General features: G+C 41.9%; 2 protein-coding genes across 22 annotated transcripts in view; one reads left to right on the plus strand and one right to left on the minus strand.

The window, feature by feature from the left end:
* Positions 1-25,663, plus strand: part of LOC307194899 (uncharacterized protein) — a gene marked incomplete at its 5' end in the record, with an annotated part of 247,522 nt that overhangs the window by 221,685 nt on the left and 174 nt on the right. For 14 of the 19 annotated variants that reach the window (XM_079938311.1, XM_079938325.1, XM_079938304.1 and 11 more), the window contains 3 exons: positions 11,948-12,015; positions 13,364-13,490; positions 23,154-25,605. Of the gene's footprint in view, positions 1-11,947; positions 12,016-13,363; positions 13,491-23,153; positions 25,606-25,663 lie in introns of those variants that run through there. The other 5 variants (XR_013830654.1, XM_079938315.1, XM_079938319.1 and 2 more) reach the window with 4 other exon arrangements.
* Positions 1-25,663, minus strand: part of MYRFL (myelin regulatory factor like) — a 123,440-nt gene that overhangs the window by 27,517 nt on the left and 70,260 nt on the right. For all 3 annotated transcript variants that reach the window (XR_013830652.1, XM_079938286.1, XM_079938285.1), the window contains exons 12-15: positions 19,486-19,594; positions 18,588-18,697; positions 2,391-2,554; positions 1,697-1,760 (exon numbers count right to left, since the gene is read on the minus strand). Coding sequence is in view for 2 of the 3 variants with exons in the window: in XM_079938286.1 (XP_079794412.1) it covers positions 1,697-1,760; positions 2,391-2,554; positions 18,588-18,697; positions 19,486-19,594 (447 nt within the window). In the remaining variant the exon portion in view is untranslated. The remainder of the gene's footprint in view (positions 1-1,696; positions 1,761-2,390; positions 2,555-18,587; positions 18,698-19,485; positions 19,595-25,663) is intronic.

Raw genomic sequence — 25,663 nt, forward strand, 5'->3', positions numbered from 1 at the left:
CCTGCTACTTTCTAGCCAAAGCTTACGCCCCCCCTTGAAGGCCCGGGTCCCATGATACTCCCACGGTGCTCTGAGCCTCTGCAATATTTATCACATCCGGGTACAACTGTTCTTTGTTTTCTCTTCTGATCTTCCCTGGCTACCTTAAAATTCTTTAGAAGGGGCCACATCTTACTAACTTTTGCATGCACAGGGGCGTAGGACAGTGACTGCATGAAGTCTCTGAATTGAATGGGTGCTCTTTAATGTCTGGATGTCCATATAAGTCCCTGAGCCTGTGTCCACACCCCAACTCCCCCACCACCCATACACCCAAGACACTGAATCTCTTAATGCTTTAAATTTAGATTGTGAGCCTTCAGGGAATATTTTCAGACTGGGCTCTCCATTCATTCATACATTTGACAAATATTTCTTGAGTACCTGCTCTGTGTCTGTCCCTGGGGACACAGAATGAGGAAGGCTGACACAGAGCCTGTTCTCATGGACCGTATATGTTCTAGTTAATATTCTGAGAAAACTGCAAAATAAAGATTCTTTGTGTGCAAGATGGGCACTACAGAGGTTGCACAGGAACTGAATTGTACCAATCAGGGCCTCCATGGATGTAGATACAATTCCCTCTATCCCCTTAGTACAAAGAGCACCTTCCCTACACAATATTTTTAGTATTTTGTGTTTATTGAGCAACCTGCTATGTGCTGGGCATTGTGCTAAGGGCTTTCACTCATTTAATCCTATCAATACTCTTTGTAAGGTAGACATTATTATTATCTGTTTCCCAATGCAATTAAGTAAACTTGCCCCAAAATACTTCTACATATACATTTATCCATGTATTTATGCCTATTGGTATAGCAAGAAGCTTGTCCACAGCATAACATTTTAGTAGTTTTTAGTAGAATATTAAACTTTCTAAACCCTCTTAGAATAGTTCAGTGACGTACAACATGAGGAGTAGAGAGTAAATTGGGACAATGGCCCAAACATCAGGTCAGCCCGTAACAGGATATAGGTTAAGGTCATAAATACCTTCCTCCAGGAAAGGCCACCTTTGGAAAACTAGTGGATCTGAGGGAGCGAGCTGAGGTTCACAGCTATCTATGAATGGCAGCTAGGAAGAGAGTATTGCAGCTTCTCCCTCACTGACACTTCTCTGCAATGGAGAGGGTGTCCTTTAAGTTAATAAATGATTAACCTTCACCTTTAATGTAAATGTTATCCTGTTTGATGAAATGCTCTATTCATCCTTTGCAAGCAAGTGAATACCTAGTCTCCATTTGCATATATAGTACTAAATATCAAAGGGAAAAGAGGGATTTGTGGATTAACTGACATCCCTTTGAGATCTTCTGGAGACAAAGATAAGGGCCTGAGTCAAGTCAAGGCATCCACACAGATCTTGCAGCCCAGAGTCATCTGCTGATGAATCTCACCTGATGGGGACTATACACACAAAAAGCGGCACAACAATATTTCTGAAATGAACAGGTTCTATACTCATATCTCTAAACTCCTCTTTGAAAAACCAGTTAATATCTATTAAAAGGATAATATTTAAATGCTTTAAGTGCATAAGGATGCCTAGGGAACCCATCAACAAATAACTGAAGAAAAAAATTCCTGATCAATTTTTCTAAAGACTATTTGAATAGAAAATATCACCTCTGTTCATTATAAATTTAAGTCTATTTACCTTGCTGGGTTTTTTGGGAATGGTCCTTTTTGGAGAAGATGCACTAAGAGCTCTGCTACATTTGCTTTAAAAAGAGAAAGAGAAAATTAGTTTTGATTCAGCTGCCTCTCCAAGAGTTATATGACAAAGGCCCAGACTGTCACTAACACAGCAGTATGCTTTTTTTTTATTATTATTATTCAGTGGTAATTTAAAAAAGGAAGAGTCAAGGCAATTGAGAGTTCTTTTTGTGTACAAGAAACTTAGTAAGTATAAATAAATGCATTAAAAGTTACATTTCCCTTTTTCTCAAAATATATCCCAGAAAATGTGCACGTGCCTCCTTAAGTAATTAAAAAAATAGAATAAAAGTTTTTTCCCTGAGGACCAAACATGGTTCTCTAAATTTAGAAATGGCCACCTTTCCTCCTTAAAAGGAAAGGCCACCCTTTTGTTAAAATGTAGCACTTCCTATAATCACTACTCTTAAACAGATGCATTATATTTTGTTTTATTTTAAAAGCAGCAACAGAAAAAGTAAGAAAATTATCACATAAAACAACTGTGTTCCAAAACATTCTGAAAGAAGAATAGGGACTTAATTAAAAGAAAGTAATGGTTGCTGCTTGGTAGAACAGACCATTCAGAGTGATCTAGTTATGGAAAGACCCCATTCTCTCCTTTCTCCAGATTTCTATGGCAATCCTGGAAGTACCTGATTGAGCTCACTTCACTGGCAGAGGACTTCCAACTACTGAGCCGCTTCAGCCTGGCCAGCCTTCTGTTCCATATTTCTAACTCTTCTATTCTTTCTTCAAGGTTGTTGGTTAGTTTGCAAAGCTGCTTCACTGCACCCACATTTTCCATAAAGATCTGGTCCTAAAAATGAAAAATTCAGAGCACATACAGTTTGAGACCACTAGACAACTGTCCATGGCCCATCCAAAGACAGCTGGAAAACTCCATTGAAAACGGCTACATACACACACACCCACCCACCCAGCCTCAAGTTCATTCAAGATAAATCTGGAGGCTTGAAATTTAAAGTGGTCTTGCCAAACTTCTGGCTATGTAGTAAAACTGCTTATGTTCAATTTGCAATAAAATGGAAATATGTCCTTGTATTCCAAGAGAGAGAACAGAGCTGAAGGACACTGTCAAGTTTCCAATCCAAAGATTTATTTTCAGTGGCCATTATGCTCTATTTAAAACTCATGTAAAGAAAGTCAGAACAGGCTTCTGAATGTTGATTTGTGTTTGCATCACTAAATCAGAAGGAATGACTTCAGTTCTCCCTGGTAAAATGTGCATCAAATTGCTCAGGTGAAGGAGGGAGGAAAGAAGACCTGGGCTTTTCTCTGAGTTCTGCCACCTGCTAGATGTGAGATCCTGGGTAAAATGTAACAACTTCTCTGAGCTTCAGTTTCTTCATTTATAAATGAGAGGATGATTCTTGAGATGTTGATTTCTGTCTTAATATCCCATAAGCTATTACATGCAATTTACATTTTAGCTTAAACAAAATTTAAAACAACAGCACTTAATTCTTCCTATTCAAAGAAAGTTACTGACATGTCAGAAAGAGCAAGAAAGGAGAGATCAACCAAAACCACAGGGATCCAGACACCCCTTCCCCCACCCACACATGTCAGTTGTTTTGGGAACATGTGTGTCTGTTTCTTAGCCATACAAAAATCCTGGAAAGCTCTCATCAACTCACACCCCAATCCCATAACCACTCCTCTTCCCCACCCCTCTGTGTTTACAAGTTTAGAATGTCATGGCGCTCTTTGGGGCTCATAGAGGCTGGTCCACTGTTGTAAAGTGATGAGCTCAAGGCCAAAATAGAAAGACTGTTTTGTGGCTGGGGATCAAACTCAGGGCTGTGTGTCTTTGAGATTCTCATCATGCAAACCGAAGTTTTCTGGGTTTCAAACACTGTAAAGCAACCACTTGGAAAGGATTCAGAAGCTGAATGTTATAGATTTAAGGCTTAGTTCATAGAGTTTAAAGGCATACACACTGGTATAAAACACACTGGTAAAGGTAAGTATATAGTCAGTTTAAGAATACTCTAATACCATTATATAATGGTATATAAATCACTTAACTCTAGCATAAAGGTTAAAGGACAAAAGTATTAAAAATAACTATAGCTTCAATAATCTGTTAATGGTACACACATAAAAAGAGGTAAATTATGACACCAAAAGTATAAAACATGGGGTGGGGGGGGAGTAAAAGGGAAGAGTTTTGTATGTGATCAAAGTTAAATTATTATTGGCCTAATATAGACTGTTAAATCTATAAAATATTTTATGTAAGCCTCATGGTAATCACAAAGCAAAACCTACAGTAGATACACAAAAGGTAAAGAGAAGAGAATCAAAGCATAGCACTACAAAAATCATTGATTCACAAACGAAGACAGCAAAGAAAGAAAAGAACAAATGAACTACAAAACAGCTAGAAAACAATAAGATGATCATTTAAAGAAGAATTAATAAAAATCTTTCTCAAACTCCTCCAAAAAATGGAAACTCCATCCACTACAAACTCATTTTAAAAGGCCATCATTACCCTGATACCAAGGCAAGATAAGAACACTACAAGAAGAGACAATTACAGGTCAATATCCCTGATGAACATACATGCAGAAGTCTTCAACAAAATATTAGCAAACTGAATTCAACAATACATTAAAAGAATCATATGTCATGATCAAGAAGGATTTATTCCTGGGATACAAGAATGGTTCAATATATGCAAATCAATCAATGTGATACACTCCACTAACAAAATGAAGGATAAAACTTCTATGGTCATTTCAATAGATGGAGAAAAAGATTTTGAGAAAATTCAACATCCTTTCATGATGAAAACTCTCAAAAAATTAAGTCTAGATAAAATATACCTCAACATAATAGAAGCCATATATGACAAGACCACAGCTAACATGTACACTTAATGATGAAAAGCTGAAAGCTTTTCCTCTAAGGTCAAGAACAAGACAAGACATGCCCACTCTCCCTGTTTCTATTCAGCACAGTACTGGAAGTCCTAGGAGCAACTAGACAATAAAAAGAAATAAAAGGCATCCAATTTGGGAATGAAAAAGTAAGACTGTTTCTGTTGAAGATGATATCTTGGATACAGAAAATCCTAAAGACTCCATCAAAAAATAGAACTAATAAGTGAATTCAGTAAAGTTGTAGGATGAAAAATCAACTTACAGAAATAAGCTAGTTTCCATACACTAATAATGAACAATTTGAAAAAGAAATAATCCCATTTACAATAGCATTAAAAACAATGAAAAATACTTAGGGATAAATTTAACCAATGAGGTGAAATATCTGTACACTGAAAATTATTAGACATTGGTGAAAGAAATGATGAAGACACAAATAAATGGAAAAATATCCTGTGCTTTTGGATTGGAAGAATTAACATTGTTAGCATGTCCATCGTACTCAAAGCCATCTATAGATCCAATGCAATCCCTGTCAAAATTCCAATGGCATTTTTCACAGAACTAGAAAAACTAATCATAAAATTGGTACAGAACAACAAAAGATCCCAAATATTCAAAGCAATTCTGAGAAATAACAAGGCTGGAGGCATCACACTTCCTGATTTCAAACTATAATACAAAGCAGCTATCATAATCAAAACAGTATGGTACTGGCATAAAAATAGATACATAGACCAATGGAACAAAACTGAGAGCCCAGAAATAAACATACACATACGGTCAATTAATATTTGACAAGGAAGTCAAGAATACTCAATGAGGAAAAGATATTTTCCTCAATAAATGGTGTTGGGAAAATCTGATATTTACATGCAAAAGAAATTGGACCTCTATCTTACACCACTTACAAAAATTAACTCAAAATGTGTTAAAGACTTAAATGTAAAATGTAAAATTGTAAAACTCCTAGAAGAAAACGGGGAAAAATCTTGTCTTGGCAACCATATTTTGGACAAGACCAAAAAGTACAATCCACAAAAGCAAACAAACAAACAAAACAAACAAAAGTGGGACTACATCAAACCAAAACTTCTGTGTAGCAAACGAAATAACCAACAAAATTAAAAGGCAATCTACTGAATGGGAGAAAATACTTGCAAGCCATATACCTGATAAGGGTTTAATATTCAAAATATATAAGGAATGCATACAACTCAATAGCAATAAACAAATATTCCAGTTTAAAAATGGGCAGAAAACCTGAATAAATATTTTTCCAAAGAAGACATACAAATGGGCAACATGTACAAGAAAAGACAGTCAACATTACTAATCATCAGGGAAATGCAAATAAAAACCACAATGAGATATCACCTCACACCTGTTAGGATGGCTATTATCAAAAAGACAAGAGATAACAAGGATCTGGAAAAAAGGGAATGTAAATTGGCATAGGCACCATGGCAAACAGCTTGGAAGTTATACAAAAGTTAAAAATAGAACTACCATATGAATATGATCCAGCAATCCCACATCTGGGTATATGTCCAAAGGAAATGATATCACTATCTCAAAGAAATATCTGCACCCCCATGTTCGTTACAGCATTATTCACAATAACCAAGATATGGAAACAACCTAAGTGTCCATCAGTGGATGGATGAAGAAAGTGTGTGTGTGTGTGTGTGTATATACATATGTATTATTCAGCTATGATAATGAAGGACATTCTGCCATTTGTGACAACATGGATGGACCTCGAAAGTGTCATACTAAGTGAAATAAGTGAGACACAGAAATATAAGTACTGTATAATATCACTTATATGTGGAAACAATAGATTGGTGGTTGCCAAAGGTTGAGATAGTGGGGGAAATGAGGAAATGTTGGTCAAAATGTACAAACTCAGTTTAGGATGAATAAATTCTGGGGATCTAATGTGCAGCATTGTGACTATAATTAACAATACTATATTATATACTTGAAAGTTGGTAAGAAAGTAAATCTTAAATGTTCTCACCACACACACACACAAAATGTAATTATATGAAGTGATGTGTATGTCAACTAACTTTATTGTGGTACTCATTTTGCAATATATGTTTATCAAATCATCACGTTGTACACCTTAAACTTACCCTGTGCTGTATGTCAATTTTATCTCAACAAAGCTAAAAAAATGTAGCTGTATGGGAGGAGAGTTTATTTAAATAAAAAAAGATTGGACGTGAATTAATAACTGGAATCTGAGTGAAATGTATAAATGTGTTTCATTACTATTCTCTCTTATTTTGTATATGTTTGAAATTTTTCATTAAAAATGTTAAAAAATAAGGGCTTCCCTGGTGGCGCAGTGGTTGAGAGTCCACCTGCCGATGCAGAGGACGCGGATTTGTGCCCCAGTCGAGGAAGATCCCACATGCCGCGGAGCGGCTGGGCCTGTGAGCCATGGTCGCTGAGCCTGTGCGTCCGGAGCCTGTGCCCCGCAACGGGAGAGGCCACAGCAGCAAGAGGCCCGCGTATCGCAAAAAAAATAAATAAATAAATAAAAAAATAAGGCAGAAATCATGAAGATAAGAATGACTTTCTATGGTTGTAAATCATAGTAAATGTCATATGACTATTTACTGTGTTTAGTAGAAAGCCTTATAGTAGAATTATAACTGTAATATTTAGAGTCGGTCACATGGTCAGTCGATGTCCACCCAGCAGTCCAGCACAGGTTCCCAGCCATCATCTCCGACTCCTTCCCCCACAGGAAATCCATCACACAGTGCTGTCAGTTCAACATCCTAAATCTCCTGAACCTACTTACTTCTCTCCATCCTCACTGGCACTACCATACCTAATAATATTTTTAATTTCTCTTGGCAACTGCCTCCCTTTTTTCCTCCCTCTTTTAAAAAACTGTTTGCTCGATACAGTAATTTGTGATTTAGCTCAAACCAAAGCAGACAGTGGAGAATGATATTAATGTCCCCTCTAAACCACAGTCAGTTCTTTCTGCCATGTCTCCCCACAGGACTTTTAATGCTGCTAATGGCATAGAAGCGATCGCTGCAATTGTCCAGTTATGTGTCAATAATGATGATAAGCCAGCTCTGATTTCTGCAACTCAAATATGACAACACCATACATCTTCCCAGTAGATTCAACGGGAATGAAGATAATTCATGTGTTTTCCTATCTAAGAGGAAATAGAGGTGGAGAGGGAATTTACTACTACCTTCCTGATAGTAATGATGGCCCTGACTTTATGGATCCAATCGGAGGTTACCAAAAAAATTAATTTCTAGGACATGTTATTGGGATTGCTTCTTATTAAAAGACTTCTGATTTCTTGTCCTCTATCATCACAGTAAAGTCAGTACAAATATGTTCAAAAACATAATCTAGAGTTTTCTGAAAATAACCTTTTCAATGCAAGTGGTGAGGTCTCCATGGGTTCATTTTAACCACGAATGTGCACCTAGATGCCTCAGGACCTTTTTCTAAGTGTCCAACTCGCAGATAGAGGTTCGTATTCGTTAGGACAGAGAAGGGCATAAGGCTGGGGCATTTTGAAAAGCTTCCCCATCTGACACCCACTGTTGGTTAAGAACTATTTTATAATTGAATCTAATTTAATTAATCAACTCTGTCCAGTTATTATTAACCATTTCAGATGGAATCCACTACCTCAACTAAAATGTAGCTTTATAATTGTGATGTAAAAATGATTAAACCAGCTTGCCACCAAAAATTGCTCATGAGATTGGGTTTGGGGGCAGTGGCAACTGCTTCAAATCACATGAGAATTTTCACCCACTGTTTAAAAGACTTGCTTTGGGGTGAGGGGACTTATGGACAGCGTGAGCATATTTTTTGAAAGGACACGTAGGGCAGTTTGGCAAGTATAAGTGCACAGGAAAACAGGGAGGTGTTTGTGAAATCAGAGACATTATTTAGCTTAAAGTGTGTCTCTGTTGAAGCCTCTCCTTTCACATAGCCCCCTTCACACACTGTGCTCTAATCATATTGAACCTTGTGCCGGTCACAGAACATGGATCATGTATCCCCTCGTCTCTGCCTGCTCCCTCTGCCTAAACCAGCTGTCCTCCCTCTCCGCCCACCTTCCTTTCACTTGGTGTCATGTTTACCAGTGTTATAAACCCCTGGAGACAGGGCCGGCCTCTTGTCCACAGCAGATTCTCCAGCACAGGGCAGTAACACAGGATAGACTTGAAGATTAAATGAGTGAATATTCTTACAGTGGTGATGCATGCCCTGAGGCACTCATAACCTTGCTCTCCGGTGAAATTGAAGAAAGTGGCCAAACGTCCAGTTTATTTTTTTACCTGAGGTTTTTCTCAGAAAAGCAAAGACTATATTCCAAATTCCCTTTCCACGTTAGGAAATGCAGGTGAATTAAGGAAAGAAACACTAGTGTTCAACATCCTCAGTGCGATGGGCTAGTGACTCTCTTGTAACCAGCCACGTGGCCTCCACTGATGGAAACAGATGACCGTCCCTTCAGTTCCCCTTCATCCCCTAGGAAACACTTAGACTGTGTAGAAGGCAGTTTGCAAGCTCCTGGGTCCCTTGCAGGACTGACGATAAATGAGCCCCAATGCTGGGGAGCAGCCAGGCAGTGGACTTGATTTCTCTGCTCTTTGGGAACTACAGCTTGTCCTCTGTCCAAAAACAGAGTAAGGGTAACAAAGCCTGAGAGCAAAGAATGCTTTGAGAAGTTGAAATAGGCTCTTCTTTCTTTTCCAGTGAGAGTCACAGACTTGAAAATCTCTCCTTGTGGCATCTGATGTTGCATGGACTGATGTTTTTATGATAAAATCATGGGACTAAAACAGCCTGTAATTGAGTATTATGAAAGTGATTGTCAAAGGGAGAAAAACGGTCTTTTAGCCAATGGGTGTGCCTGGCAATTGTTTAGGCTTTGGATAAACTCAGCTTTAGATCTTTGTCCAAGAGTGTACAAAGCTCACCAGGCCTTGACATGGATTTAAAAAAAAAACTAGAATCCTCAAACCAGAAAAGCAGGCTGCTGAGATGGTGTAGGAGCTCAGACTTCAGCTGAACTTCCCACAGATCCCTGGAGGTGAGCTTTCCCTCCCATGCAGAGTTCTCTTGCAAAGAGGACAACTCCTGGGCTCATTTCCCTGGATGTTGTATTTTGACCTCTGCCTTAAATGGGGAGAGCACAAGTTCATAAAACTGTTTCAAATTATGTGTTTTAATTGTTGCCCTTTGTTTGCTTTAGAACTCTTGCTTAATTTTTGTTATCTCAGTTTAACTGTAATTTTCTGTGGAAGGGCTTGAGTCCTTTGACTGAGGCAAGTTTCCAGTTGAACTAACACATGGCACCGTTTATTGTAATTCTTTGATTTCTTCTCTTTCTGCGTAACCAATGAGCTCCTTTTGAGGGCAGTGTCTTAGGGCCAGCTCAGTACCTGGCACAGGTAGCTCAATATTCAGCTAATGAACAGAATCAATAGTTCTTTATCAAGCACCTATGATGTGCTAACCACTGTCTTAAGTACAGGGAGAACACAATTAGATAAGGTAGACAGGATCTCTGCCCTCATAGAGCATGTTTCCTTAGTGGGGAGATTGGCCAAGAGCAAGTAAACCAGAAGTATATGATATAGTTTTAAGTTGTAATTAGCACCAGGAAGGAAACCATTGAAAGAGAAAATAATTGTTACTATCTTAAGCCATTGCTACAGATTTGGTCTATTTTATCTTTGAGAGCACTGGGAAAAAATAAAATAACAGCATCAAGTGGAAAAGTATATTCTCATCCTGAAAAAGACAGGTAACCCAATGGAAAACTGGGCAAACAATTCATAGAAGGAGAAATCTAAATAGCTAACATAAGAAAGAGATGCACAACTTTGTTACTCCTCAGAGAAAGACAAATTAAAACAGTAAGGATACCACTTTACCCCAATTAGAATTGAAAAATTTAGAAAGTCTGATAATGTCAGGTGTTGATGAGGATACAGAGAAGCAGTCAACCTCATGTGCTGCTGTTATGAGCTGGAGCTGACCAACAATCTGACAGCATTTCACAGAATTAAGGCTGTGTGCATCCTATACCCCACCTCCAGTATGCGTGCCAGAGAAACCCTCCCACAGGTTCACAAGGAGGCCTGTGTGAGAACGTTCATCACTGCACAGTTGTGGTCAGCAGAGTTGGAAGAGGCCATCACTCGAGGAGGAGAACGTAAGGACATATGCCAAGGAATTCCACGTATCAGACTCTGAGCAGATGTATATAATTCAAAGAAATTTAAAACAGATTCAAAAACAACACTAATAATGTTCCAGAAAGCCTGACTATCCAAGGATACATATGAAACACATTAGCGTGGCTGCCATCATTGTGGGGAGTTGGATGGAAGAGGAAATGAGAATGCAGAGAAGAAAAAATGTAATGAAGAAAAAGAGCAGTACAAAGAAGAGGGTAGTACCTCCACTCTAAAGTTCCAATAATAAAGAGGAAAGAGGAAAATCTACTGGAGAAAAAAAAAAAAAAGAAAGAAAGATTTCACATCTTGAGAGCTACCACTCTAGTCCAAAGTTTATTTACTTACTCTCAGTGCTCTTACTCAGTTTGAGTAGCTTGAAGGCAGTGACAGACTCTGAATATCTGAGACCGAGCTCAGTAGACTGGGAACTTCATGGATGAAGCCCAAGGGAACTAAACTATACCTACAGGGAGGAAGCAGTTCTGACCTAGTGGCCAGATTTCACAGGTGAAGAAAAGTCAGCATCATCAGAAAGGGACTGAAGTATCCTTAAACACTTTATAAGAAATTACTAAAAAATAGTCTCTTTGAAAACTTTGGCAAAAGTTCAGCCATTTTAACTAAATTCCACTTTGGTAAATAAAATGTGAAATTCCAGGTACTCAATCATTGAAGGCCTGAATAAACGGGGCTATCTGATGTTCAAAGCATTGCCATCACCTTCTGACACAATATTTAAATTGCAGTTTTAGATGTCTGGAACAATTATCCTTTTCCCAACATTTTATTACTAAAATTTCCAAGCATACAGAAAAGTTTTTAAAAAATTGTAGAGTAAATGCCCATATACCCCCCCCACGTAAATTCCACAATTAGCATAGTGCTCTATTTCCTTTATCACACGTCTCTCCATCTGTCTGTCCATCCATCAACCCATCTTGTTTAAATGCATGGAAAAAAATAAATAGCAATTACTTTTTAAGAAGACATAACTACAGAAAGAAATTTTCCAAGAAAACAATAAATGGCATATTTCTCTCTAAAATTTAGAAACAAGAGAATTTTCTCCCTGCTGCCAGTGTAAGAAGTTCCTGGGAAAGAAGATGATCTACAAACAGGTGATCAGTTGTTAAAATATCCAGGGTTGGTTTTAATAGCATAATAACTCTAATCCTTTGGCTTGGAGTCAAATCAATCAGTGAGTGCAACGGGGAATACTAACCTCCTGTGGGGAACATCACTGCAACTAATTAATGAATTTTATTTCCTCTCTTGATGAGAAAAGAAGGGACTTTTAAACTAACTGCTGAGTAGGACCTTTAAAAAAAAAACCATTTAGATTCTGGGCTGGCTATATGAACTTAAACTAATATAATTTTTTATAACTCAGTTTTTCTATATTTAAAAATGAAAAATAGTATTTGTCACTCTATAAAAAAAAATAAGTCATTTCAGAGACACCCAAAGTGGTGGTATCTTTGAGCGGCACCTGAAAAAAATGTATTAACGATTAACCATTTATCAGTTATACTGTGCTGTGGACCTAAAAGTTGTGGTCCTAAGAAGATCTGCATTAAAAAAAATTCATTTATGAAAGCAACTGCTTCATTGGGGGAAAAAGTGATTAAGGTAGAATTCCAACTCACCATACTAAAGTTAGTTTGCTGTAGAACTGTAAAGAATAAACTAATTTGTCTTGAATAGCTTTAAAGATGACCTTATAATCCCCCACACTGGCTGAGCCGAGTTCTGGACAAACTTTTATCTGATGCTGAAATTCATGCTCTTAAACTGGTGTGCCTTGTACAATCAGGGAATTTTTAATCATCAAAGAGATTTCGGTGAGGTTCATTTTCCTCCCATCTCCTCCATCTCCTCCCCATTTCCTTATCGATCCTCTCTGTCCACTTGGCTTTTTGACACTGTGTTTGCCCCATGTTCTCCTCCTACCTTCACCCAATCCTTCAGCCTTCCCAGGGCCTCTCTTTCTCCTATAGACCCTCCTGGAAGTGTTCTGCTGTCTTTAGCCCTCTTTGTTTCTCATCCTATATGAACTCGAGCGCCTGCTGGGCCAGGCAGGTAACAGGAAGCAGAGGGCTTCCCTGGTGGTGCAGTGGTTAAGAATCCGCCTGCCAATGCAGGGGACATGGGTTCAAGCCCTGGTCCGGGAAGATCCCACATGCCACGGAGCAGCTAAGCCCGAGCACCACAACTGCTGAGCCTGTGCTCTAGAGCCCGTGAGCCACAACTACTGAGCCCATGCGCCACAACTACTGAAGCCCACGTGTGTAGAGCCCGTGCTCCGCAACAAGAGAAGCCATGACAATGAGAAGCCCACGCACCGCAAGGAAGAGTAGCCCTCGATCGCCGCAACTAGAGAAAGTCCACGCGCAGCAATGAAGACCCAACGTGCCAAAAATAAATAAATAAAATAAATAAATTTTTTAAAAAAACAAAAAAAACCAGGAAGCAGAGATGTGAGGCTGCCGAAGGCCCTCTGGGGGAGTCGCTGCTCAGCACCACGTCACCAGATCTGAGGTTTCAAGGGAACTGGAAATCCAAAATTTGTGTGAAGATCTCCTAATTTTTAAAGGTAAGCAACACATTTGAAAATTTTTAAAACACCATGAGGGAAAAACGTCTGCAGGCCAGACTGGGCCACAGGCTTCCCATCTGTGACCTGCGTCCATGACCTTTTCCTTATGAATTAATATCTTCACCCCTGTCTGTAGCTCCCCCTTGACCCCCAACTTCTCTCTCATGTTCCACACTCCCAGTCACCTCTGGATGTTTTCATCTGAATGTTCAGCTGCCATCTCAAACTCGAAACTGAACCCATCTTTTCCCCTAGAAAACCACTTCTCCTTCAAACTCCCCTATGTTGATAGAACCACGTCTCTTCCTTTCACTGAGATTCAAAAACTCATGCATTAACATAAAGTCTTATTGAGAACCCACGAGGTATCAGACACTGTTCTAAACAACACAGGATTGACAAGACACATTCTCTGGCCTCAAGAAGCTCACAGTCCAGTGGAGGAGATACCAAATAGAGAATGACAACACAATGTGATGCATACTCTAGAAGCTGTCTATCCAGAGGCCTAAGGCAGTGTGAGGACAGGAGCAATCCAGGCGTCACGGAATTCATTCACTCAATCCACCAAGATATGTTAAACTCCTCCAGTACTCTAAGCCCTGGGGTTAACACCTCATATAAAGTATTGGAGGTACAGTTTTGAAAAATATAGAAGATTTTTTTGTTCTCATACAACTACCCAGGGAGACTGGCAAAAAACAAGTAGGCAAGTAAACAAGATCATTTCCGTTAGGGACAGAAGTCTCCAGGCTGCTGTGAGCAAGTCTGCAGTGTATCCCCTGCACAGAGACCCAGCTGAGGGGGAGGACGAGGTCTGCGCCAGCCAGAGGGAGCTCCTTTTTCTAATTACTGCAAAGGCATTCTACACCCTCGCGGTGGCCCTGGATCTTACAAAGTGAAATCGAGTGCCATGGAGACTCTTAGACAAGGTGGTCAGGGAAGGTCTTGCTTTGCAATCCAAATGATGAGATCATCTGAAGGGAGAGTCTTCATGGCAGAGAACAATCAACAGAACAGCTCAAGGCAGAAACAAACTTGGAGTGTGAGGAACAGAAAAAAGGCTGGCGGGGGAGCAGCTAGGAACAAGACTGTGCGTGTGTGCGCAGACACATCATATTCTGAAGGTGTTTGGGGGCTGGGGGGTATGAGTGTTAGGAAATGAGTCAGAAAGAGAAGATTCCATCCAGATTGTGGAGGGTTATGATAATAAGCCAGTGAAGAGCCAAAACTGGGAAAGGGAGATTATAGGATCGGAGATTCGTTTTGTTTTGTTTTGTTTTTAAGGAAAATGATTCTCCTGGCAGCTAGCTGGTCACTTAGGAGGTTGTTATAATAGCTAGGGATAAAAATGGAGAAAATAAAGAGAATAAAGAAGGAATGTGATATACAAGAGATAGTACCTAAGTAAGAACAGCAGGACTTGTCTAACTGGACCCCGTGGATGAGAAAAAGGAAGGCTTGGGAGGCCTCTTGTGATGCTCTCCCCACTGCCGCCAGCTACACCCTCAGTCCCCACGGTCCACCAATGTCTTCCTTCCCTTGTCTCTCAATCTCCCCCTTCCTTTCCATCTGAGAACACTTGCCTAGTCTCCAGAGAGCCTCTCTCCTTCCTCTGAACTGATGCGGCACTTTATGCATCCCACAGATTTATGACGTCTCACGTTGTAACTCAGAGCATTATTTCTTGTGTACCTGTCACATCATCCTGCTTAGACTGTCAGCTACTTGAAGATAGGAACCAAGTGTTATTTACCTTTTCATGACTCAAATAGACAATCCCTGCCACATTATGGTTGCAGGAAAAATAGAATCAATGAGTAAAAAGTAGCCACATACTAAGTTATGGCAGGATGGCTTGTGACACGCAGTCTTAAAAACACGCACATACAGATTATTCAAGGCTAGTGAATGATAAGATGAACCTCATCTTTACATAGACTCGGTTGTGAATTTGTTTAAGGCAGTTCTTACATTTATTGTGTGCATTTTTCTTACACCAAGCACACCTAATAATAATGCTCAGGAAATGTAACCACCTGTTCCCAAATAATCACAGAAACAAATTTTAAAAGTTGCCAAGTAAAGAGATAGATGAACACGCCAAAAAGCAGAGCCCCAGTGGTCGAATGCAGGAGGAGACGATGGTGTCCACTCTAAGGCCCCCTTGCTCTCAGTATCAGCCCCGAGTCCCTTCACTCTACCTCCCCTGGCTGAGCTTTCACTGGGCCACGCGAACCATGAGAAATTTATGAGAAGCAGTAAATCACCCTGTATAAGAGAAGTTTATCTTGCAAGGTCATTTCTCCTGTTAAGAAGAGAAAAAAGTGGCTTGTACCAACTTTGGCTGACATCTCTGATCTCCAGCGTTCGCTGGTTGTATGGACAGCCTGTAAAGATCCAGCCATTCTCTTTCCTATTTCGGCACCACGTTGCAAAGTACATGTGGAAATGATACAGCAGTCACGGAGCACAACATCTTAACATTTCCATGTTCTAGTTTGCATTTTAGCTTCAATGAGAATTTCCTTATAAAAAAGAGACATTTGGGGGAAGAGAACTGGAGTGCAGAGGGAGAGACTGTATCTTAATTGGATCTCCACCTGTTACTATAGCACACAAAGCCTGGGAAATCCTAGCGAAGGTCTTGAAAACCAACAGCCCTGGGTGTGGCAATCAAGGTTGCCATGGCGCCCACGTGAATAAGGAAGAGTCCAGGAAAGCAAGAGGCTATCTGTACATCTTTCTTATCAGTTAACAAAGAGCACGGGACAACAGGAGCCACATACCCTGCGTTCTTAATGAGAGAATAAAGGGTATTCTGGGAAGTACTTATAATGTAGAAGAGGGATATTCCACAGTGTTGAGGATTAAACCAGCAATTGAAGTCTATCCACAGAAGTGAGCCAAAGAAGAAAGCCAGCCTTCGGAGTATGGACGTGTGGCCTTAGTGACGTCACCACAGATTGTATCACTACAAGATCCTGTTACTAAGAGAATCGCCCCTTTTCCATTCTGGACTCCTGTCAGTTTTACTTATTTATAAACTCAGTGCCCCCTTGGCATGGATTGCTCCTCTGGTGATGAATGAACCTGGCTGCCTGGAACGGGAATGCCACGCCTCGCTTTCCCAGGTCTCTGCACTTGGCTTCCTAGGAATGAACTTCGGGTGTAACCTCCCCCAGAAAGTGAGGGGTTGGCCCTCGGAACTCCTGTTGCTAATCATCTTGACTGTCTCCCTTCAACTCACCTGGGAACGGGAAAACACTGGGCCAGGGGAGAACTAATTATTTTGCTGAACAGTGACGGTCCTAAGGCCCCGGGCAGGCGTTACCTACACAGGAAACATAGAAATCTCTTTCCTGAGTGTTCTAGGGCAGGGCCACACCCAGAAGTGATACAGCTGCTACCAGATGAAACCCCAAGAGCCCCACCTTGGCCGCCTGGTGACACACTCCCAAGGCCGTACCCTGAGGCTGACAGCTGTGCCTCTGCTCTTTTCTCTCAACCTAGGAAGCTTATGAAAATGCAAGAAGAGTGAGGGTGATTTTATTTTACAGATACCTCTGAATATATCTTATATTTTAGTATATATAAAATAGTTTATATTTTAAGCAAATTACATAAAAAACTTGTGTTTTATTATTAAAAATAAATTTCTGGGGAATTCCCTGGTGGTCCGGTGGTTAGGACTCAGCATGCTCAGTGCCGGGGCCCAGGTTCGATCCCTGGTCAGGGAACTAAGATCCCACCCGCTGCATGGCATGGCCAAAACAATTATTTTGGTTAAAAAAAGATAAATTTCCGATGGTAACACCTCTCAAGTGAAGTGACAGCCTTGCTGTGAGAGACCAAAGAATTTCTTCTGTGGAGGATGTGGTCCTGGGAGACAGGAGGAAGTAACTTGACTTCCGCCACTCGGCCCTTGCGGCCCAGTGAGCAGGCCATCCGGCGCTGTCATCGAAGTATTTGTTGTCCAAGAGCTTGTAGGTAGGAGACTGTGGAAGGGCCCAACATGAAGACATACCCGCTACCTTGCTACTCCAAGTGTGCCTCGCTGACCAGCAGGACTGGCAAAACTGGCTTCACCTGGAGACTGGCCAGAAATTCAGGATCTGAGGCCTCACTCCATTCTTGCTGAACCGGAATCTGCATTTTAATAACTCCCTTACTGATTCGTGTACACTTTGAAGTTTGAGAAGTACTGCCCCGGGGAACTGACAAATTACGAATTAGTCTCCACTCACACATCTCTACCTACTGCCCTGAAATCCCCGTGCCTATCAGCCTTCCCTCCAGCATCAAATATAATAATGTGACATAAAGCAAATCAGCCTCAGAGTGAATCTGCAAACCTCGCAAAAGATGCAGGTTTCACAGAATTAACAGACGTGATCTCGGAGAACCACTCAAATCACAACCAAAGCGTCAGCAAGCGAGGAAATGGCAGGCGTAGACTCCTTAACAAGCGAAGAGGAAATATCTACAAGGATGGTGACATTCCTTCCAAAGAGAATGATTTGAATATCAAAGAATTCTGACAGGCCCTTGAGGAAAAACGATGAGGCTCATGAATATCTTTGTAAAAATGACCCACTTTATGATTGTGCTGCGGAAGTTAAACATATAGTTTTGTTGAAAAACTATGCTCCAAAAAAATAATAATTCAACACTTCACTCAGGCTTCAATCATTCTAAGGAGGAGCACATTGTTTTAATAACTTAAATGATATTATGTGAGAGAAATGACACTTTCGTAAGTTTTAGTTCCATTTTTCAAGACCAAGTCTAATCAGAACTTGCTGTCACTATTTCTCCTGATATTTGGTCCCTGTTTGAAGGGCACTTCTGCTCAGTGGACTGTCCCAGGGCCAGTGTTCCTCCCACAAGACTCACTGGATTCCAGTGCTTACTGTTGCGTAGTCCTTTTTCCTTTTTCGCTTATGAGACTTCTTTTGGGTACCTATGACCAGTGTGGGATAACTGATACCTACTTACTCCACAACTCAGTGGATGTTCCGTGCATTGTGATACCACAGAAGGGGGTTTGCCCGTGCGGTTAGAGCTCTAGGGTAGGTATCTGTTCAGGGTTACCTTATCCACCATGAGGAAGTTCTCCAGCATCTCTCCGTTTTCACAGGTGACACGGCCAACCTCCCTCACGGCTCTGGGCAGGATCTCTCGCACCTCCTGGGCGATCATCCCTAGACACAAACACTCCAACAGGTTTTGTCAGGAAAAGACCTTTCTGGAGAAAATCCTCCCAGGCCTACCTCAGAATGGGAACCCTGACAACTACACAGGATGCCTCTGTGAATAGATGCTTATCCCCCCTCAGCATTTGCTTTGATCTACGAGGCATTTAAAAAGCAAAGGAGGAATTTGGAGCCAAGGACCACTAGAGGATTAAAAGAGGGAGTGTTGTTTTCCCCACTCTTTCTTGAGACTCTGAGCCGAATGTTGGAAGGGGTTAAGTACCTTCAGATCCCTGTACACAGACATGAGGCTAGGGCATCGGCTTGATTTTCTTTCTTTTTCTGCAGGAGGGCCCTGCCCTCTAAATGGTCCTTTTTTCTTTAGAATTCCTGGACTGGAGTATGAACATCACTCTGCACTTCTCTGACCTGGACCTGCCTGTCCCGCCACCTTCCCTCTCTATCCCGATGCTGCCCAGTGCTGCCTGTCATACAGTTTGCCCTGCCATCCGCCCCTCGGCCCTCATCCCATGAGCAAGAGGCCTCCAGTGACAGGAGACAATGTGTTCAAAATCCTCCACCGGTACCTTAGGGGGCAGGAGTGGGGATGGGGGTGTTGAGGAAAGATGACAGAAATTTCTTCAACTTTTCCTGCTCTGGTGATTATGGCTTTCACAGAGGACAAGTTAGACCGACAGGATGTCGTCAAGTGCCGTAGCATGCAGCCTCCAGGTGAAGAGGGATCTGGAACTTTAATAGCTGACAGTATAAAATTAAGAAGGGAGCTGTGTGTGTACCTGTTTGATGGGCAGTGTTTATTCCCATCGCAGATGCGAATTCAGGCTTGTAGTCGTATTCGACAATCCTCATTTGGGCTATTCTTCTCAGCTGTTCATTTGTGTCAACCTAATTTAATTAAAGAAGATCAGATTTCACCCGCTTAGATAGTTGCTATTCGAATCAAGGCCCAGAGTGGCCCAGAGAGATGAAGAATGCTGGGAATGTCCTTTCCTCCTGCCCAAACTATTTTAAGAGAAATTTATGTTTTTCTCCTCCAAGAAGCAAAAGTTTCAAGGTTCATGTCGGCAACTTCCATCCACTGACTTATAAACTGAGCCAGAGTTTATGTGGCTAAATTACAGGGCAAAACCTCCCTCATTCATTACTCTGGCCTCACTTCTGTCCACTGAGAGTTGAACCGTCCTTCTGAGAATGGGGGTTGATCACCTTGGAGAGAAACAATTTCTGTCCAGGATAGCAAGGTATCATTTCCAATTGAGCATGCAATATAAGCAGCTAAGAAATACAGGCTGACCTTGTATTTATAAATTAAAAATGCAGTGCTTAGTTTAAGTAACAACCTATTAAGAATGGGTATATCGTACATCATTGAATTGCTTATGGACATCTTGGCTGGAGAAAATTGTTTCAAGTGGCAGTTTGCTAGCCCGGATTACCCATCTGCTGGTCCCTCAAAATCCAGGCTACATTCCTACAGATGGCTTCTCCCCCAGACCCCCCTGGTCAGCGATGGTGTCCTCCTTGGAGCCAACCACTCTCACAGGTAGTTAAAAGCACTCAGAACTGTCACTGCAAGTTCCTCAAAAAAAATTTCACTGGGTCCCAGCAAAATGATAACAATAAAGACAATATAGTGGATTTTTCCTAAAGCTAAATGTGCTGATTCAAAGGCTTCCCTTTTGAGGTTTTTTTAATGAATTCATGGTAATAGCATGATTGATTTTTTTTAATGACCTTATTCCACAAGTAAAAAGTTGGCAGTCCTATGTGGGTCCTTAAATTTTCTTTTAGAGAACATAACTGGATTATGAAACCAGTTGTCTCTTGGCAATTAAAAATATACCGCCTGGACATTCATCCATATGTTGGAGCAACCAGAAATGCTTTTCTGTTGTTTTAAGAAACCCCTGCTTTGGCCCTGAACCCCTCCCTGGACCCACTCTGTCAAGTGAGCAGGAAAGTTCCTCCAATATCATAAAGGTTCTCTTTCCTTCACCAGTTTGGTGGGTTATCAAATGTTGTGACTTTGTGCTTAACTGGATAAATGGACTAACTTTAGTTCAGGTACTTGCTAGGGAGTCTAATTTTGAGCTCACTGCTGTTTTGATCATTGCTGTTATCAAAAGCTTGGTTCAGTTCTTTCATTCATTGCTTCATTTGACTAATATTTACCAATCACCTTCAACATACCAGGCACTACCCTGAGTGCTGGAACTTCAAAATGATTGCCTTTTTAAAGTTCATGGTCTAGACAGGAAAACAGACTCATCCCATAAGATTATATTACAATGTGAGAAATGCAGGGTGATGATGGAGTTATGAACAGAGAATCATGGCAACTCCAAGGAAGCACCTAAAAGATTATCAGGGGACTGTAAAAGAAGGCTTCCCAGAGATGGTGAAGCCCAACCGAGATCTCGGCTTGTTTCAGTTCTCAAACACGCTCTGCCCCTTTCACTACAAGGCCCTTGCTCAGGGCATTTCCCTGCCTCAGAAGCTCTTCCCTTCCACTCCTCTACCTCCGCCTCTCCCCATTTAAAACACCTCTTCACCAGAGAAGGATTGCTTGACCTCCAAGACTAGGAAGTTTCCCTCTGCCTTATGTGCTAATGGCACCCGTTCTTTTCCTTCATAGCATTAATCAAAGTTACCACCAGACAACTAGTGAGTCACTTTTACTATCTGTCTTCTCCTACAGAATAAACACCCCATGAGGGCAAGGACATATTTGAGGCCATGATTTTCTGTTCGTCACCACATCACCGGTTTCTAGTACCATTCCTTGCATGTAGTAGGTGCTTAACTAATATTTATAAAATAAATTAATAACTTTAAGATAGGAGTTAGTCAGGGAAAGATGAAGGGTGGGGAAGAGGGTGGAAAGGGTAAGACTAAGATAAGGATGCTGGGCAGAAAGAACACCATAAGCCAAGTCCTGAGGCAGCAAATCCCCTGAATTATGCCTGCACAACCAAGGCAGGGTTTGGCGTGACTAGACTGTAAAGATCAAGGTCAGAGCAGGGAGGGCCTTGCAGGCCATGCTAGGAAGGAACAGTCACAATCTCATATTGCCCTGTGCATACACCTGTCACTCTGAGCTCCTACATTCATTCAACAAATATTTAATGAGTAGCTACTATGTGCCAGATACTATGCCAGGCCCTGGAGATTCAATGAGTTTTTCTTATTTGGAGCTTAAATTTTAATGAAAGTTCCTTTCCTGAGGGTGAGGCCTGTGTTTTGTTTGTCTTAGGACCTGCACAGTGCCTAGCACAGTGTCTGACAGGTAACAGGCACCCAAACTTTGAATGAAGGAAAGAAGGAATGAAAGAATGGAGGTAGTGAAATGGCAGAACAATCCCTGATGCTAACAGAATCAAAGGCAGGGGGTCAGTCAGGAGCCGGCTAGTCTGGCCTTGCACTAGCCAGGCCCTGCCCTGTTCCCCACTCCCTGCACTCTGGGGGTCCCGTGCCCACCTGCCTGCTTCTCATTATCCCCTTGGTTCCTGCATGAGGCCCCATCAGAGACCAAAGCAGAGGCAGTGTCAGTTCATTTGCTGCAAGGGGAAAGCAGAGGAGGATGTGCCCTTCACTCCAACTGTCCAGGCTACACAGAGGGAAAATGACCCCTGCTGTCTAAGTTGGATCCTTGACTGCATTTTCCCCAAAGACATATTCCTAGACATAGCAGTTAGGTTCGCTAGTACTACCACCACTGTATTTCAGACAGATTTTTGGCCACACAAAATTCTGAGGGTTGGCTTGGGGACCTAAACACCTTCTGTAACAATCTTTTTCTAAGGAAATGCTCTTGTGATTTCTAATGCCGTGTTGTAGACTTTCCAAAGCTAAATATAAACTGCTTGTATTGCATGCTCCCTATGGCCTGTACTCTTGGCCCAGGAAAAACACTTGAGGCAAGGACTGTGCCCCCTTGGAATCCTCTACTAAGAACTGTACAAAGGCCACGACTCAACACCATGCCTTGCTCATCCATGTGTGCTGAGTAAGAGGGTAGGAAGTGAACTTGGGTGTCTAATCTGAACTTGCCCACAGCAATTTTGGAAAGTTTTGACCATGAATGCAAAGGGCCATCGCTGTCATGCTGCCTCACACCCAAGGTTTCTGTATCTTAACTCAAGCCTTTCACCGCAGAGAAGACATTGTAGACCGTGAACTCCAGTCCGTTCAGGGAGGGATATCTCATTACCCATGGCCCGCAGCCCGGACTATCAGTCTCCCATCAGGAGCAGCTTGAATGGCATTGGCTCACCCTGAACTTCTGCATTTGGCTCGTGGCCCTGAGGGGAGACTTTGCGTGTTTGACTTTCTTGAGCTCTTCACACATTTGTCTTTAACTAGTTTACTGCTGGTGCGCTTGGGAGAAATTACCTTTGAGCATTTCACCTTAACTGATCTTTTTTCCCCTGCCTTTTCTTTTTAGCCGTTTGCTGCCTTATTTTCAGCCTTCACCACAGAATTTGGTGCATTCAACGTTCAACTTCCTTTTTTTTGCATTGACATTGCTGTTCTTCACGCCCCTCTGGTTTGCAGCATACCCTTTTCACCCTAATTTTTGCTTGTAAAAGCTGCATTTCCTCTCCAGTCTATCATCACCTCTGTAAACACCAAGTCTGGGTAAGTGAAACCGCTCTTCCCCGAAGCTGACCTCATTTCCCAGTGCCTCCGTTTCACAGGTTTCAGTCATATCTGCTTTATTGTCTCTGTGTCTTAGATGTGTGTCCAGATGAGCCCCAGAGATCTCCTCCAGGCCTCTCCACGCAGAGTGCTTGTGTGCTTAATATCGGCAAAGCCACGTTCGCTGCCTTGAGCGAGGAGACGCAGGGTCAGGCACGGCAGCAACGGATGTTCATCCTCCCGACACGGTATCAGGCAACATGTTTGGCCACTACAGTTGTCTCACAGCAGCTAATTCAGAAGCCAGCTCTGGCTGCCGTGCGTCCTTGATGGGAAATGCCTCCAGTCCTACGCTTGCAATCAGGTCAACCAAAGGTTCACTTCCCAGCACATTTGGAAGAATGGCCTTCTTTTAAAAGTTGGAAAAACTGAGTCAGAGAGAGGTGAAGATGAAGTTCACACATCTGTCAGCACCATCATCAACATTACCATCATGTCTCTTGTCTGTAATAAATGGTGAATAGGATAGACAAGATTTCTAGAAACATGTATTTCATAAATGTGGACAAATTATTAAGGACAAATATATTAATGTGAAATAACTTAATAGATGAATTACATGTAATTTGCATTTTTTGCAAGTAAATAATAGTAATATCTATTTGCTTAGCCTTATACAGCTAAAAAATGTTTCCCGTATATGAGCTTAGAAAAAGTTCTTAACGTGAGTAAATATGGGCATTCCCTGTTCAGAGAAGAGTAGAGTCATAGAGCGTGTCTGGGCCAAAGTTCCTGGGCGAGTGGGTGCCAGAATCAGGACTAAAACTCTGCCTTCTAACCAGAGACCACCTCCTCTTTATTTCCTCCTGCTTCTGTGAGCAGGAAGGCGATACAGGAACTTCATGTCGAGAGCCTGGATTAAGTGACATTTCACTTCATGGAGAAGTCTTCCTAGAGGGATTTGAGAAGTTCTAGGGAACCTTGTTATTTTGAGACAATATGTTTTCTTCAAACCAAGGAACACCATTTGAGGACGTTTAGTAAAAGAAGTTCTGGGGAAAGCCCAGTGGTGGCAGGAGTAGTGGTGGAGGACTTTCCCCACTTGTCATCTTCCATTTACATTTAGATAAGGCCTGGTGGAGAACTGTATAGCCAGTTGCAAGGATAAGTTTAAGTTGGTGTGATCTGAAACACAGCCAGTTCATTTCTTTCTAAAAGGCAGAGGCACGGTATCTAAGACTTGTATCTTGAAATGTATGTGAGAACCTTCTAGCCCTGAGAGTTCCCATCAGGTTAGGAGGTCACAGCTCTTCGAACACGAACCGCAGCTTCGCGATCAGTATAAAAGTCTACAATTACAACCATTCTTTGGAATCCTCTCAGCCAACGAGGACATTCCTTGGCTGGTTTAGAAAAACCAGTGCAGATCTGCACTGGGAAAGGAATGCAGTCTGGAAGAATGGCCAATGATTTACAGATTAAGTCTCCTATTAACTAAGAAAGAATAAGGAAAGGAGGTTTAAAAACTATTCTGCCACCCCGCCTCGAAAATGTTTACAGGAGAAGCAGTGTGAGTGACAAGGTGGGGAGGTGGCAGAAGCACTGAATGGGACACAGAACTGAATGGTGGAACCAGGAGTGACCTGGCATCGTCATCGGGATCCCTTAGGTCTTCATAGCAGCTGTGACTTTCGGAGATGATTCAGTACTTAGTATCTCGATGGGTTAAAAATTATTAAAGACTCTGTGGGTCCAGGCAGAGAGGCACCGTTTCCATCTTATAGATAAGGACACTGAGTTTCAGCGAGGTTAGGCGTTTTATCCAGGCAAGTCCGAAGTGGAGCCTCCTGGTTTCGGGGCCTGACTTCTGATTGCCACTAGGCGCCTGCCTCCCCGCAGGAGGAGGAAGTCTTGACCCGTAACCTGGGGAAATGGGATTGCCCGAGTGAGGCGTGAGGAGGTGGAGTTTCTCTAACTGCTCCTCAGAGAAGGATGCTGAGTGGGGAAGACAGTGGCTGGCAGGCCTGGTGCCAGGGACTCCGGGAGGAAGGGGCTGGAGAGGTCCAGGAGAAACATGGGCAGGAACTGGACTGAGACAGCGTTTGAAAGATGAACAAGGAGATGGAAGTTTGGAGATGGAAAGGAAAAGGCAAGCTCCAGCAGTTGACAATGGAAAGGCAACGGCCTGTGGGAAATAACTCAGAGATCTCCTGCTTGTGAAGCCAGTGCTGTGCTGCCACGGCCACTGCTCCCGGCAGGTAAGTGCCTTCGCTTGGGTATGAACTGCTTTACAGTTTCAGCAGAGATGCCTAACGA

This window comes from Stenella coeruleoalba (assembly GCF_951394435.1).
Source record: "Stenella coeruleoalba genome assembly, chromosome: 11".
Lineage (NCBI taxonomy): Eukaryota > Metazoa > Chordata > Mammalia > Artiodactyla > Delphinidae > Stenella > Stenella coeruleoalba.